A 17,881-nucleotide genomic window follows, 5' to 3' on the forward strand; every position below is an offset into this window, starting at 1 on the left:
TTAAGTCCACTCCGCACAGTGCCTCAGTAAAGGGCGGGAAAACGTTCTCTCTCTTGATACCACAAGTAGATGGCAACTTGTCTTCTCCTCACTGGAAGTTCTTTAATTCTTTACTTTCTAAACTTTTAACCAAGGAAACAAAAATTTTCCAGAGGTAGTGCTCATAAATGACCTTCCTCTTCGATGCAGCTGCCTTCTGAGGCAGGAAAACTGTTCAGAGACATTGATGCTCTCCCATGATATCCAATGAGCAAAACAACTTGCATCCCACCTGGCATCCCCTTTTCCTTTTTTGGACAGTGGTGTCCAAAACCTGAACCATAAACAGATTCAGAGTAACACAAATGCCCAGCCATAAAATCAAGCAGCAAATCAAGGGAGCAGCCCTAACTCTGGCAGAATTTATGGAGAAGAAACACAACCCACGAAGCAAACACAAACATCTGGAGAAGCAGCTGGGCTCCCTCAGCGCTGGGTGGCATGAGGGGTTGTCAGAAAGGTCCATTTTTGGTAACTATTTTTGGAAGTCGATTATTCTTTTAGACCACCAGTTCCTGATCCACACCAGCATCAGTGAAAGGGGAGGCAGGCTCTGCAGAGCCACGGAACAAGGCTGGATTCAAACTGATGACCTGGAGGTGAAGGGCCCCTTCTCCTGTTACTAATCCCGTCAGCCACACAAGCCTCCTGAAAATGATGCTTTGGTTTTATTGCCACAGGGGTCATTTATAAAATCATAAAACCTGGGGTAGGAAACCAACCCGGCAGTAGCAAGGCAGAAGCATGCATAGAAACAGCTGAATGGTTGTTGGAATGGCAAAGTTCAGCCCTCCCATGGCACCCTGAATAATTTACTCGATTAAATGTGAGGAGTTCTGATTAACTGAGGGGAGGAGGAAATCGATAAACAACTTACCAAAAGCTAGGTTTTTATTATTGCAACCAGAAATGACCAAAGACTGTGTATTTTTTGTATGTTTGCACATTACATATGGGAAAAAAGAACAAAAAAAAAAGAAAAAAAAAAAAAAAGGAAACAAGAATCATGTTTGCAACATCCAACAATTCAAAATAAAACCAAGAAAAAAAAAAATCAAACCCAAGAACTTTCTTGACTGGTAATTAGCAGGGACGGAATATAAATGAGGTGGCATTGAACAAAGAAGGTAACAGTGCACTTTTAATAAACCAATTTCATCCATATCTCCACTGATTTGCAATTTAACAGTTCTATCAGCAAAGCCTCATTTCCCTAACTAGACTGGTACTTTTGAAAACATGACTAATTCATTCTCATTAATATAAATTTGGATGCATTTAAGAAATAACTCTTCATATCTGCACAACAGGTTAAAGGGCCAAAGGAAACATCTGCTGTTTCTCACTCCATGGTTTAAAAGTAGAAATATCCCCAAATTAACCAATGAAGTCTAAGATTGCTTTGGAAACACGAGATACAATTTCTTTTCCAGATTTATTGTTGTATTTTGTTTAGCACTGAGACTCATTGCACTATAATCTCTTAGTGATGACTCTTTTTTTTTTAAACTCTGCAATTCCCCTCTCCTCATTCTCAATGGGAACATGACTCCTATTCCCTTCATTGGTCTTTCCAAGGGGATACACAAAGTAGAGCAATGCATCTCTGGCCTCGATGCCATTCTGCATCTCCTTCACCTCAACAGGAGCTTGATCATTTTGGCAAACTCACTATCACTTGTTAAAACAAAACGCACACACAAAAATTTTTAAAGAAACCACAAAGAAATAAAGCAAAAAAAAAAAAAAAAAAAAGCTCAGTTCCAGCTACAGATTAACACACGGTAGTTACCATTCAAAGTGCAGAGCCCCCTGGCCTAAGCTCTCAATTCAGAAGGCATTTAAGCACATGTATAACCAAGTGTGGGAACAGGCTCCTTGAAGGCAATAGGATTACTCACTTCTTAAGAAGTTACCACATGTTTAAGTATCTGAATCGAGGCCTAATTATGGTGCTGGCTGACTCCTCGTGCATGCACCACTGGGGCAGATCTCACCAATCCCTTAAAGCCACTAGGACAGGCATACGTTGCACGGGCTTTTAATAGCTGCTAGGTTAGTATTCTGAGGCAAAAGAAAAGGAAAAAAATCTTCAAGCCCGAAAAAAATAATTAAAAAAAAAAAAAAAGGTTTCTTTATAAATATCAGCTATTTACATGTGTGAAAATCTTTTAATGGGAAGTGTTTTTACACACCGATGAAATGTACAAGCAATGAAAAGGTACATTGACAAAGACTAAAAAACAAAAAAACAAAGTATAAAATATATTACAGGTCCACTGAAATAAATTCACATGGAAGAAAAAATCGACACGATAGAAACTTTTTCTTTTAAAAAATAGAAGATATATCACAAAAGCTTGAACGTGTTTATTTTATGTTAGTACTAAAAATCAAGGAAAAAAGCTTCATATATTCTTGTCACAAAAATATTTACCAGCCACTTTTTATTTCCACATTGTGATTATCTGGCTCAGCGGGAATAGAGGCTGAACTGTATCCAGGCTAGAGAAATCATTCCAGAAGGTCTCCTCAGTTTACAACTTACTGCAATTTACATTTTTGCCTCCTCTCAGCACCTTACTGCAAAGGCTCAAGAGGGAGTAAATAACAAATCAAGAAAGAATAGGACAGATATCTGTATTTACAACATTCATCTTTGTTGCTGCCGAGCCACAGGAGCAGGAGCGGTGCCACGAGCTACCGACGTCTTCAGATCACTCTGTGCAAAACTTCCCTTGGTAGCTGAAAGACAGGATCAGAATGTACCAAAACCCAACCCCTTGGGCTCGGACAGTCTGTGAAACACAACAGCCCCTGACAGAGAGCAGCTCCTTGCCCTGATTCACTCCAGAGTCCCCACCCTACCAGCCAGTGGCCGGGGGTGAGAGACGAGAAGGCTGGATCCCCACTGCTACCAAGTCAGGGCAGAAGGTGCCACGGCCACCTCATGACTTCAGTCCACTGCAAAGTCTTCAGTGTGCCCTGTGCTTCCTCTTCTTGTGTTTTTTATCCTTCTTTTTGTTGGCACACTTGGAGCAGAACCATTGCATCTCTTCTGGGGGTGCAGCTGTAAGCCCAACGCAAGGCCTGTGAAGGACAGGAAAATATCGTACCATTTTAGGGGATTAATGTGACTTTTGCTTCTTACCCAAAGAAATCTGGCCTTCAGATTATATTATTGTTATCTAAACTAATACAGTGATCAATCAGAAACCTAAAAAACACTTGCTTTGAAACAAAAAAAAAAATTATATTGAGGACATTCAGATAAGAAGTGTTTTTTTAACAGAAAATATGAGCGCATTTTCAGGTATAACAGGAGAGATTTAAAATAATTTCCAAAGCTTCTATAACACATCTGCAAAAAACCTTAAGATTTTATGTAGCTGCTTAAGAAAACACCTAAAAAGTGATTAATTCCCTCCAACCCTTTCATAAGAGCTGACATCTATATTACAGTTCATACAATGCTTCATAATTTGAAATGTCTATCTGTATACACTATGCTCATAATCCTGTAGTTCTCACAAAATTACCAGAATCAGCAATATTTCCCAGCAGCTTCAAAAACAACTGTTATCACCAATGCCCATTAATTAAAAAGTAATTCACTTTCAGAGCTTAAAATCTGCTTCTTCAGATTCCAGAGAAACAGAGATAAAAATATATTCCAGATTATTAAATTGGACACGGTAAAGCCATTTAAATATTCCCAGCGTCACAAACCATAAAAAAACCAAAAACAAAAAAGGTTTTTAATAATATAGCCCCAGTCTGCCAGGGACCAGCAGAGCAGAATGGATGAGAGGAACTTACCAATGATACCAATCATCACAGTCGTCACAACCTATCATTGGACTGCCATCATCTGGCTTGTTACAGCCAGGACAGATCCAGATCTGGTTACCCCACTCATCTCGGATCTGGTGCAAAGAAAAGAAAAGTTAGCTGATATTCAGGGCTAAGCAGGTAGCAAAAATCACATTTCAAAAAAAAAAAAAAGTTTCTAGCTTATCTGACCAAGTTATTCTGTGCTCACCCTTGTTATTTATGAATTCTCTCCTCAGAAGTGCTCAGCATTGTTTTAATTGATTTTCCTATACTGTACCCGATGACAAAAGCATCCATTTTTCTGTATTGTCCAGTAAACCAGTAAAGCCAGTTACACCACCCAACCTGAGCACAGGCATCCACATATAGCAGCCAGGGCTTAAGGACACAATTCTTTCTCTGTCTATACTACTGCAGCTTTTTAAATTCTCCCTGGTTAATGGCAAGAGCAACAGCAGCCTCCTGCACCAGATAACACTGCTGTATGCATGTAAAATATACAGTGCCATGTGTATATATTGCTGTATTACTTATTAGCCAAAGTCTTCAACTTCAACTAGCTGATAAGATCAGGATATAAAAAAAGTTGTTACTGAGTAACTTTCCATTCCCCTTATAACATTTATGTCACAGTACAATTTACTAAAGGGTAAACGAAACAAGAGAGGCAGATCATTTACAGTAATAGGCAGCTGCTTAAAGGATTTATCATATTCAGAGCTTTATGAAATTTTTTTTAATGTTTATATCCTGCTCGACCCATTATTTGTATTTTTACATTTCAAGCGGTTTCCTTAACAGTTTTTTGGTAAAAATATACATGCAAAATGTCATGACATCCATTCAAAGTGCAATTAACAATACAAAATACCAAATGTCTGGGGTATTACCCAGATTTCACCATTCCTTTATGAAGATTTATCACTGAATCTCAAAAACATAAACTGTTTTGTTCTCAGCTTTTGTGCATTAGTGCATTTAACACATCTAAGGCAGTAACTTTCTGCTCTCTGTACAGCCTACAAAAATGATATTAAAAAGTACTACATGAAAAGCCCCAAATGCTCTTTGAGAAAAAAAAAGAGGCACTACATGGTGGTCTGTACATCTTACACCACTTCCCAAAAAATCAATAGGAATGTACCAGAGCTTCCACCAACACATCACTCTTGACTGACTCCTCTTAAAACCCTGTATTTTTTTGGTGTGACTTAAAACTTAGAAAACACAAAGCCCAGGAACAGTAAGCAGAGAACAACTCCCTTCCCAACAGAGAAATGGGGCAGGCAACACAGTGCAATGAACTTGATTTTAAAGCTACTTGATTGCAGTAGTCATTCCTATCTACACATCTAATCTCACATCTGCAAAGTCATTTTAAGTTGGTAGAGAAGCATCTGCTCCTCAGGTAAACTGCACCCAGGATGCATGTCAGCATGAAGAGCTCTGCAGTCATTTCTGTAGGGTAACCCTGCTGGGGAAGGGGGAAATTTTAGGCAGTGCTGCCTGATGTTGCCCCACTGGAAGACAGACACCCTAACTTTTCCAAGCTTAGTTTTTCAGGGGGGGGATGTTTGTCTGCAGAATACCTGTGAGAGGCTTTCCAGGGGCTCTTTTCAGGGAGAGGGACAGAGTGGTTTATAATCACTGAAACTTCTCCCTGTTTGTTAAACAATATATCAGATTGCTGAATGAGGATGTTAAAAATATTGTGTAACTTCTCATTCCTTAACCAGCCAAGGGTCGTGGAAGGAGGGACAGTCTGTGACTGCTGAAGGCTATTTTAGTACAAACCGCTGGGCGTTAATGATCAGAGCACACTCACTGAGATGCTATCCTACAGGAAGATGCCACATCCTATCTATATTTTTTTTTTTTTTTAACTCTAAGCTCACCCTCCTGTCCTCCCCTGCAGAAGGGAGTTGCACACCTCTGTCACACTGGCTCCAGTCTTATCTCTGCAAGAGCTTTCCCATGCGACCTGGGGAAAGCCATTTCATCATCCCGTGTCCTGGATTCCCTTCGTACAAGGGGCTAATAGTTATTAATTATTCCCTTCTTCCTCAACCTCTCTCTCAGCTTTCTGTCTTATAAACATCTGACATCAGGAGTCTCTCTGCCTGTGCTCACAGTTGGAACCTAATGCAGCAAAGCCCTGATTTCAAGTAGGATGTTGTAAAAGAAAGAAACAACCTGGAGCCTACGTGCCCTCTGAATTCTCCATAAGGTGCTAAGAGTGTTACCACTAGAAATACCAAGGAAAAGTTCTAGGTTTTCCTTCTTCTTGACTAACATAATCTCTAAATTATTTGCTTCTAATGCCTACTGAAGAAAACCAGATGTAGTATTTTGAAAATGCTTTTCAGAGTGAATTTCAAAGCTTCTGGGCACTGCTGTAATAAGTAAGAGTGACTCTGCCTTTACACCTGTGGTACAGAAGGTGAGGATGTGTAACCTGCACCCTAAAGATATGCACAGCCTAAGTGCAGTCATCTATGTGCTGCAACCAGCTTGGGAGTGAAATGTAGCAGCTGTTTAAATAGAGACCAGTAACATGATATAAGAGTTTAAGTCCAGCAGGGAAGAGCACCTTTTCCAATAGAAATGGCAGGGTAGATTTACACGCCAGGAACCATTGTAACAACAAATTTCAAAAAATTTTAAAAATCATTATTGAGTTGCAATTAAAACACAGGAAACCCTGTAATAAAAGCACATTTCAGGTGTTCTACATTGTGAGATTTTTAAACTGCTACCCACTACAGATAAGCAAGGTGTCACCAACCAAGCTGGAACGTAGCCAGGACAGGGAGAAAAACAACACTGCTACCATTGTTAATAGTATCTGCTGCTCTTCAATGACCAGAAATGGTCTAGACTATCATTTAGCATTGCATCTAAAGCAGAAATTTTCAGTAGCACAGCAGTCCTAGTCCTGCCCAGAGGTATGTCCATGTTCTTTTAGAGAGTGCAGTTCTAGCAGGTTGGGTGGGAAACTTTTCTGAAGGAATGAAGTCTTAATGCTACCAGAGAGAGACCAAGTTCAGAGCACATGTCAAACAGACTAATGAACTGTAGACTTATGAACTATCTACAGACTTTCTGAGATGCACAAACACTTGCAATTTCTGTGTGCTGAAGAAACCAGAACAGAGATTAGTTGACTCTACACATTTCAAATGAGGGCTACGTCAAATTCTTGACGTTGTACGAGGGTTTTGTGCTTTACCTGACTGACAGCAAAATCTATGGCAAGGTTGACATTTGAGGTTTCAATTCACTTCTTATGAAAGCATCTTAAAAAAAAATCTCCACCTCCAAAAATAAATGCTCTTGCTCAGCAGCAAAGTACCAAATGGGATCTAACCGGACATGTTAGAAGAAAGTTAAACACTGAACTGGGAGAAACACAGAAAAAACTCAGTCTAAGTAATAGTGTTTCAGTTATTAACCCCTCAAAACACGTGCATGGAAGCAAGGGCTGGATAAAGAGAAGCTTAATAGAGAGCAACATCACAAGCCTAGGCAGCATCAGTTTGAGATGGTGAGTCACTCAGGAGGTCAACAATGCAAGACATGGATGTCACGGGCACTGGGACAAAGCCCAAAGTATGTGATACCTACCACGTAAGTACTGACAGTCTCAGTCACCACGCTCCTCACTGGAGCCTTGGAGCCTCCTGCTGTTGAGACAGCTGGAGAGGGTGGTGGGATCACAACTGGTGAGACAGTAGCCTGTGGAGGAGGAGGAGCTGGAGCTGGAGGAGGGGTGACATGAACAGGAGCTGGAACTGGTGATGGCACAGGTGGAGGTGTTTTGGGCCGGCTGACAGGAGTGGAAGGTTTGGCCTCTGGAGCTGGAACCACTTTGCTGATGACTCTGTAGGGCCAAAAGTGAGAACTGTTAAGAGTGGATGGGAAAGAAAGCAATGACCAGTCAGTCACTGACTAAATATAAAGAAAATACAGAGCAGCTAATTCACATCACCTTTGAGTCATCAAAGAGGCTGTTTCAACCCAATACAGGGACTGTTGCCATTGCTACACCCACCCTTTGGACTAGATAAAGCACAGAGAACACCAAGACAACACCAGGACAGCCTGAGCCACTCTAGCTGACTGTCACATAAATATTCTCTGTGGCTTTCCTAAACCTCGTTTTGTTAAGTTTTATTGCATTAGCTCGATTTGTGGGAAATATTAGAAAGGAAAGTTAATCAGCTGTGAACAGCACTGATTTTAATCTTCAAACTGAGAGACAATATCATCCTCTTAAGATCCTACATTAGGGGGTTCTCCAAATATTTGCTAGTTTGGTATTTCTTTCCCCAAATGTTTATGAAATCAGCAGTGGATCTAGTCAGGACAAATAAATGACGCACACTATATACTCAACAGTTAAAATATTACTACTTACTTGAGTAGCTGAAGTAGACAGGATGTAGCTCTAGTAAATACACAGGGTAGAATAATCTTACCCAGGAAGGGGAATACATAGAGGACCCAACATTTATTAATGAGTGTTGATACACAGTGCTGTTGATGTGCATGCAATTTAACAGACAAGACAGAAAAAGTCTTTACTATAGGGCTCTAGATTAGAAGCATAAAGAGAAGGAAAAGGATGTTTTAGAAAACAAAAAAAAACCCCCAACACCTCAAACAAAACACAGGGTAGGTCTATTTGTTTTACCACATTTTGGTAAATCATTTAACTAACTTATTTATATTTGAATGGTAACTGTGAGAGTGCAACTGATTTCTGAGGGGGCTGTAGGAAGAAGGAGATTTAAAGAAAAGTTAGACATTCCAGAGAGGAGGATAACTTAAGAAAGCAAAAATCTGAGACACCAGCAGGAAAACCATGATGAAAATCAAATTCCAGCAACTCCTGAGAACCAGGAGACTCCAGCTCCACTGTAAATGGGAATTTCACATTGAACTTCAGATTTAACTGTAAATCTCTCACTATTCTCAAAAGTCAGTATCACTATGACTAGAGACATAGCCTGCATTTCAGGTCATTAATCTAAGCCATCATTTGAGAAAAGTTTGGAATTATACAGTATTCAATGCCTGGCTGAGATAATAGTGTTCTTCTCCTAAGGTATGTGACTTGTACTACTAAGTCAGCACTATGGTAAGTTAGGATACAAACAGACTCAGAAAAAAGAACCAGACCAATGGGTTTGGTATTCCTCCCTAAAGTGCTAACTGTAGCATCCCACCTACCTTCTGAAACCTACCATGAGTGATTAGTGAAAGAAGACCCAAACCAGTGAAGTTTAGAGACTTAGAGTGAAGAAGAATCTTAAGGTGTTAGATGATTTTCCATCAGCAACACATTCACACCACTTGATGTTCTAGTGGCTGCTTCAGGTAACTAATCTGAGAGCTCAGGCTCTTATTTTATGTCTCAGGAAGGTGCTGGACTGTAATTCAAAGTACAGGACTCCTAATTTATATTGTCTGTGACTTGTAGAAGTAAGTAAGTGCCAATATTAGGTCATCCTGGGAACAACCTACACAAAAAAATCCCGTCTTTTTCTCCTCTTAGTGGGATACATCCAAACCCCCACTGTTATCTCCCATTAAGGATGTTTCCTCTTTGACTCTTGAATGTCTATGATGTGCTCCTGGTTCAATGAAAATTTTCCTAAGGCTCCTTGGGACTCCAGCCAGTTGGGATCCCAACTCTGATGCTTCTTCTGTGCCTTCCTCCTTCCACTGCTTCCACAGAGAGCTCTGGCTCCCAACACTGAACACCTAAGAACCTTGCTTGGTGGCAATAGTCCCATGGTTTGCAAAGTCACCCTCATCACTTGGGAGCCAACTCTGAATATTTAGCAACAATAAAAATGAGGAGAAAGAGACAGCAGTAGTCATTTGGACTGTTCCAAACATTATTACCCCTTCTTTTTTCCATCCCCCTCTCCTACCCCCCTGTAAATAAACGAAGTCCTGCTATGAGTTCTTCAGAGAGTCAACCCTCCCCCAGTCTAGACTAGGAAATGTATTAGCTAATAGGATTTTAAACGCAACTTTGCACACAGTGTAAACAGTTTTAAAGAAGTATTAGCTAATATAATTTGAGTAAGAGTGATGACCATGCCCAGCTAACATATGAAATTAAATTACACAGTTTCTTGGTCTAGATAAAGCCAGCTTCTCCTCCTGAACAGGGTCTTCGAAGCTAATAACTGCATAAGCTACAAGGAATATCACATATGAAATCTTCCAAAACTACAAATACTCATTAGAGGGCAACACACACTCATTGATTGGCTGCTTTGCTTGAAGTGTGCAATTAGGACATGTTCAGTATATAGGGCAGCTTGTTTATCTTGATTTTAGAGCTCAGTTATCAAAACAGGAGATCGGAATTTCGGAGCACGCTTGGCCCTACCACTCCCTTGGGCTAACAAATAACAAAGTTCAGAGACTTCAGACTCCAGAGTGGAGAAATGAATGTGCTACAGCATCAGAGGTGATGGAGTAATCTCAGTGAGGGTGGTTTAGCCTGTCCTCCTTCCTGAAGAAGGGGCTGCATACATGGCAACATGGAGGTGGGAAGAAATCAAAAGGAAAACAGCAGTCCCACGACTAATAATTAATGTTTCTTCAGACTTGGAGAGAAACCTGATATCAAAACATTATGTAAATGATGGTAAGATTGATGAGCTCTGTTTTGTAGACAGGAAAAATGAGGCCCAGAGCACACTGCAGGTAGGTGGGACTCACTATAGCAGAGCTTTGATCCTACAGGTTCTCAGGTCCTTGCTAGGACTGAAACTCTACATTTGGACATCACCAGACCTCCACAGATACCTTTTTCCCCAAATGTGTTTTCCATACAGCTCCACTACCAGCACTTGTGTATTAAAAGTCTACAAGCACAATACTAAATATGTCAAAATTTCACCTCCTTCCCCACCCCAATCCAAAAACTGAGGCTGGATTAGTATTTTTTGAGGTAATCAAACCAAAATGAAGATCAATCACCATCAATCACACTACTCCACAGGCTGCTTGCCTGACAATGTATCACAAACATGTTCTACACTGAAAGATAAAAAATAAATTAAAAGTTGTTTTTTAATCAAAATAGTTTCTCCAGAATGAAGGGGTGTGAGAAAACCCTTGGAATAGATGTGGTAATAAGAATCTTCATAAATCACAACTAAAGGCCACCACTCCCTTAAAAAAAACTCTTGAATTGATATAAACACTGTATAGCTGGTTTTGCTCAACCTAAGTTCACTTTGGATTTCTTTTTAAATGCTAGCAGGAACTGTATTTCTTACAGAACCTCAGAGTATTTATAATGGAATATATGTATTGACAGACCTCTGCATAATGGTAGAGCAAATGAAAATGCATTTTAATTACCACACTGGGGCAATCTCCCCATTCACAGCTACAGATCCAAACCTAAATAGGATGAAAAGGAATTGTTGGCTTGCAGGCAAAGTGTAAATTCTACTGAGATTTTAAGTGTCACGACAGGTCATTTGGTTTATAATTGGGCTCTAAGTGGCATGAGCTGTAATGTGCCACATCTGGAGCAAAATGAGGCTCCAAGGTGTGAAATGGTTTCCTACCTTTGGAAATAACTTATTTGATTTCATTCTGATCCTTGCTGCTGAAAGCCCCATCGACTGCTTCACATAAACACAGGGAGAAGACATGGACCAAAAGGAAATGGTTTTTCAGAAATAGGATATGCACCACAGGGCCAAATGATTGTGATGGGGGATGAACTCTGAAAAAATGCTGTAATAATGCTTTGGAAGGTCTGGTAAAAAAATCACAGCAACCTCTGTTTCTCAGAGAGAAGAGCTCCAAAGAAGCTGTTTCTCTACCCAAAGGGAAAATAAGTCCTAATTCTTTTGTGGGTCCATGGTCCATTTTTAAGCAAGGAGCAGGAGCTAAAGGGGTCTTTGTACACAGGAAAATAACACCAACTGCACCAACATAATTAAAACTGGTACAACTCACTTGGATTATTATGAGTGAAGTTATTATCTATTATTGATATAAGTTTCTCAACGCTAGAAAATTAAATGGCATAACTACTTTATTACTGAAAAATCTCACACCTGGAACTGAGATCATTGCACCAGAAAACCAACAAAATACAACAAAAGACCTATGGGGGAGAGTATCAGAAACACCAAGGGGCATTAGGAAGATTTCCATATGGTTTAGATTATTCAGATTAGTGGTGATTTTGAAAATTTGACTCCAACACTAGAGGAGAAGCAGAATAATTTAAGATCTGTAATGTAAACTAATTCCCATATTCCTTATAGAGAAGGAAAATGTAGTTTTTATCTCTTATGCCCTGCTGAATATTTTATTCTGTGCAAACAAGTCATGTTGGCAAATAAGAACCCCACAAACACACACTATGATCAACCTGGGTATTTGCAGAGTCCCAAAATTTATCAAACCTCCAGCAGACCCCCTAGCAAATTTGCAAGTAAAGACTTCAGTTCTTAAAATTGAAATTAAAAATATATAAACATTTTCATGTGATAAATTGTCCGTAATGTGAAGTAATTCTCTATTCAACAAGAATAATTTAAAAAATGTATTCTAATATATTATCAATTTTGGTGGATGCTGCCTGGTCTCATACAAATGGCACAAATTCCACATAAGGGTGGTGACCTTCAGTGGTGCCCAGGGAGCCCAATTCTCCATTTCATCACTATGGGAAAACCCCACAAACATCCCTTCCTGGGCTAAAGAGTCATTTCATCTTATCCCATTGACAAGTTCATTGAGCTTCATCTAAAAACTGGTTAATCTTTTTCTTCCCATCATTACCCTGTTCCAGGATCTCACTGCTCTGGTGGCACAGCAACCTCTTCTAATTTCCAGCCTACATTCATAGCCAATTAGAACCCATTTGATTCTGTGCCAACATTGTTCCTTAGCTTAAATTGCTTTCTCCCTCCAAAATGTTTACTTGCCTGAGGTATTTGTAGCCAGCAATCATATCCTCTCTTCACATGCTAGACTAAACACACAAAAGTTGCTCTTCTCTCCTATCATAACACAGACTCCCCTATGATCCCCCTACCAGTGCTCCAAACCCTCCTCTTTACCAGCTCTTTGCAATTCATTCTTCCTGAACACAAGCCTTCAAGAATCAAACACAACATTTTAGATCAAGTATCAACAGGTTCAGACCAGGACAGACCAGACTCTTCCACTATCTCTGCTAAAATCACCTCCCACAATACATCCTATATGGTCACTTGTATCTTGTCACTCTGCAATCAACTCCTGATCCCTCACCTCCTTAATGCACCTACCCGAGTGACACATCTACTCACCAGCTCCCCAAGTTTCTATGGGTACACTTCAAATGCAAAGCCCTCACACCATTTTTTCAGTTACTGAAATAAATGCTGATTTTCCTTTCTATTCAAGGGGATCCAGTGCTTCCCAAACAATCATCAAATCCTCGTTTGTACTGGCATAGTCCTTCAACCTTACTGCAAACAAAAGGCATCAGTGTTCTACCCCCTGCGACAAAGTTTTAAATGAAATTATTAAATCAAGCCAGTCCTGGAATACAGCCTTGACCATGTTCCCTAGCAGCCTCCTCTCTGATTAGATAAGGTCTCCTACAACTCTCAGTTGCCATCTTCCTTTGAGGTTGTTCCTTACTGCTGAGGAGTTCCTCTTCTAATCCTGTTTTTGCCAGCTTCACTATGAATGTCCTGTGTGACAATACTACATGATTTCTTGAAATCCATCTCAAATTTGCCATCTTTTATTCATCCAACAGAGAGCAACCCTTCTCCATGTGGTAGGACAGATGTCAACTTCATTCCAGCTACCCATATGTGAATATCCCATCTCTTCTCCATGGAAGCTGAGACCTTCCCTTGGTGGTGAAGAGATTTGGTCCTGCACTCAGCAACTGCTTCCCCAGTCCAGAAGAAATCACTCTGCAGTGGGAGGTGGGCTGGTGATGGAAACACATACCTGAGATGGAGTGTAAAAAATCAGCCCTTACCAGCTGCATTTCTTGTCAACAGGATTAGGCTTAACTAGAGAAGAACCAGTTGCTTTATCAAAGATGGGTATCAAGCCTGCTGGTATGGTTTACTTCTGTTTTGTGTTTTATTCCATTACTTCCAAGCCTTTAAATCAGCTCTTCCTCCAAAATCTGTTTTACAGCTGTAAACTGTTGTTACTGGGTGTCTAAATTGCTTTCCATTTCTTCCCTTCTTCAGCACTTCTATTTATTTTATTATTTATTAAAAACCAATAGACATTGCATTTTAAAATTTAAAAAAAATTATTAAAAATGACTTGTCACTGAGCCTGCAAATTCATGACCCAGTTCTTCTAGAACCTGGGAGAAACATTTTCCCATTCCATGACTTCAAGTGTGTAAAGATCCCTATATTTTGCTTCCCAACTCATTATAGTAATTTGCACCAGTGCTGTTATCCAGCTTGTCCTACTGGTCAGTCAAAGAGAGAATGAACACAGAATCAGAAGGAAAGTATTCTTTCTGTTCTTGGCTCATACCTACACTATCCATTTCCTTCTCCAGTCTGCATTTCCATGGTTCTCCTTCCCTTTCTTGTCTATTTCCTCAATATCCTTCACAACATCTATTTCTGAAGAAATTTCTGAAGCCTGACTTCACCTCCAGCGTCTTTTGCCTTGAAGACACAACTTCTTTGCTAACATTCCTTTTCCTAGAGGTATGTTGCTTATTCCCAACGCCCTTCTGGAAGAAGTTATAAATTCAATTCATTCTGTAGTAATTTGGCTACAAGTGCTCCCTTCTCAAAGGCAGAAAACACCACATTTGAGTCCATTAGGTCTTTGGGCCAGCTGACATTTCCAGGTAACTCCTTTGGTTTATGGACATTTGCAGTCTTGAAATTGAATTACAGGTTTCCAACTGTTTATTTTTCCACGACTTTAAGTGAAACAAGAGTTCTGCCCTTGGCCCCTGCCCTCTGTATCTGTTCCACCAGGGTATTTCTCCCAACAACCACAAACACCTTTCTGCTGATGACTCCACAATCTCCCTCCCTTTCTTTCTCACCATTCTGACTTTATATCTCTGGATGGTTCATCACCAGTCTGACAACACAAAACTGAGCTGGTAGCGTGGCATCTGGGTATCTTTCATCTTCTTTTCTCTCTTATCATCAATAAGAAGCTGCCAGAGAAACCCATCTGGCATTATCCCCTTCTGCTGAGCTCTCAACCAGAAGCTGGTAATACATGTTTATGCCAAGAAGCTCTTTGCAAACTTTCTCTTATGAGTTCTTTGCCAACTGCCCTTCATTATCTTTTGTTTTGGGGAATGTTATGGGATGTGTGATCAAAGCTTGCAGTCCTACATCTACTCTCTAAAATAGAACATGAATTTTAGTGATCACCAGCAAATTATGCCAGCATGGGTTTAGAAACTTCTAAAACTGTAACTTCCAGCTTGTTACTGAGAGATGTTTTTGCAAGAATCAAGCAAACTGGCCAATTCTGAACTTGGAGGATCTGCATAGCTACAGATCCATTGCTCACAGGACAGTTCTACTAAATTTAGGGATAACCATCTTTTTGCTTTGTGTCTATGGACAGCTACTCCTCCATGACCCTGCTGTCCACATCCAGCTCCCAGGATGCATACTGTGAGTCCTTAGGTCTATGTAGTTTACTCAACTTCTGTCCAAAAACTTCAATAAAGGAGTAAATAAAAAAGCACCTTTGTCAAAGACAGAAATAAATCAGCACCTTTCTCTTGCAGTCATCTTCTATGAACGTAAAGTCTATTTTTTGAACAAATACTCATCTGCCTTTCTTATCTTTCACACGTATTTGATTGGTTTCTGTGGTGCTTTATAAGGGCAGCTGCTTATGCCCATTTACACAAGCAATTTGCTTATGTGTCTAAACCTGCCTGAAGTATTTTTCTTTTTGTTTTGTTTTGTTTTTTTAACTGTGGTATACATTATACAGGTTTTTTACTCTTGAGCAATAAGCAGCAAAATCAAAGAATCTCACAGCAAGTTGTTTTGTTTTCTAATGACTCAAGCCCTTTTTATGGATTAACTTTTGGAGTCATCACCCACTGTGGCCAGCAGCGAAATGAAAGTAATTTGCCACAGCCTACCACCTACCATAAACAGGATGAATAATTAGTTGGAGTGGCTTCAGTAATTAAAAAAAAAAAAAAAGTCTAAGGACTACACCTGAAGTTGGAAATAACTCTAGCTCAATAAAGAAAAAACCCTCATCTAACTCACCTTTAGAAATATAAATAAAGATGATAATTTACTTGCTTTAGGTAAAAGGTATTTTTTTTTTCAATCCTGCAGCAAGGGAGAGGCTGGGGAATCTCCACCAAAGTGAATGAGACCTCTGGATGGATACAAGATTGTACATGGGGATTTTACTGCAGGATTGGGGCCAATGTGTTACACTCAACAAGAACAATTGGGAAAGGGATATGAATCATACCCCAGACTCAACATTTAAAAGGCATTGAAAATAAGTCCTTCAGGTCTTACAACTTAAAAGACTATGGAACAGAAAAATGCAGGTGTGTATTGCACAAAAGTTTATGAAAGCTGTAAAGATCACTGGAATTCCTTAAGCACACCTCTGCAGCCTTGCAGAGGAGCAAGATAATTTTTCATTACTTTGGCTCCTCACTTAGGTGGTCTAATGATCATATAAAAAATTATTTCACCATTTTTTGTTGTCTTCCATTTAAAGCTGGATTGATACCCAAAGCATTCATTCTGTTAATGGATGGTTAGGATGGTCTTTCTCTACTATGTACTACACTGAAAACTAATGGGGATGCCCATTAGTCCTGCAATAAACAGACTTTCTCTGCCTGGACTTTATTGTTTCATTTACCCAAACAGTGGTTTACCCTTCTATATTTTTATCCCTGAAATATCACCTTTTTTTTTTTTTTTTCATTATTCCATTCCACAATAAGTTCTCCTCCAGAGCTTTCTGTTGAATAAGCACCATCTTGCAGGGTACCCAACACCACCCACAGCTGTGTCCCACATTACCCCTATGCTGCCTGCATTATGTCTTTTGGAGGATTTGGTCACAGTGCTCCAAACATTGCTCTTATTCATAGAGAGGTGCAGAAGGAGGGGCTTCCAGCAGGATTCCTTTACCTGTTTCCCCATCACAAAACAGTGAAATAAATGGAATGGGTCACGAGCTACTTGGCTGGTCATGCAAACCTATGGTTTGATGAATCAAAAACCAGCCAAACCTTCCCTCCCCAGCCACACGTAGGGAGCCAAGGCTTGAGGCAAACAATTTGGATCTGCCTACACAGGGAGGTTAATGAACCCCATTATTCAGCTGTTGTGGGCAAACACTGTGAAGACAGGAATCTAAATTATCGAAGTCTGAGTAGCTCCCCACTAAATAGCACCCAACATTCACAAGTTTCTTCACACGGTCTGATTTATCCATGTAAGAACAACACTATTAAAAATTAAAGCTCCTTGAATGTCCACCAAAGATGATACTCTAAAAATAAGATGCATTCTTGGCAACTACATAGGGCAGAACTATAGCTTAACAGCAAAGTCTTGTCTTAGATATAGAGCTGCCTTTTTTTTTTTTTTTTTTTTTTTCTTTTTTTCCACAACTCCAAGGGAGTTTCAGCAGCTTTCAAATAATACATATTCATGTTACAGCAGCAATTACAGATCCCCAGTGTGCTCAGGGCAACACCAACATGGTCCTTGCCTGATTTCATGTCCTCAACCAAGTCAGTAAAAAGCATATTGATGGATTTGATGTGGTTTGAATCTGACAGTTGGACGCGATGAACTTCGAGGTCTTTCCCACCATGACTTTTTTGTGATTTGCTACTATGTTCCTCTTTTCCAAGAAAAGTCAATCTCCAGAGAGTCTGCAGCTCAGCCCTTACTTAAATTAAGCTTGTTGCATGTAGAAGTTCCATCACATCTGTTTCTGGAGAGCATTG

At 39.9% G+C, this 17,881-nt stretch overlaps 1 protein-coding gene across 1 annotated transcript in view; it reads right to left on the reverse strand.

Moving 5' to 3' along the window:
- Positions 1–912: 912 nt before the first annotated feature.
- The window catches only part of TAF3 (TATA-box binding protein associated factor 3), a 119,491-nt gene continuing 102,522 nt past the window's right edge, over positions 913–17,881 (reverse strand). Inside the window, exons 5-7 of the mRNA XM_071734182.1 lie at positions 7,498–7,753; positions 3,859–3,965; positions 913–3,129 (exon numbers count right to left, since the gene is read on the reverse strand). Coding sequence (XP_071590283.1) covers positions 3,015–3,129; positions 3,859–3,965; positions 7,498–7,753 — 478 coding nt within the window. The 3' untranslated portion in view covers positions 913–3,014. The remainder of the gene's footprint in view (positions 3,130–3,858; positions 3,966–7,497; positions 7,754–17,881) is intronic.

This window comes from Heliangelus exortis, chromosome 1 (assembly GCF_036169615.1).
Source record: "Heliangelus exortis chromosome 1, bHelExo1.hap1, whole genome shotgun sequence".
In the NCBI taxonomy this organism is placed as follows: Eukaryota; Metazoa; Chordata; class Aves; order Apodiformes; family Trochilidae; genus Heliangelus; species Heliangelus exortis.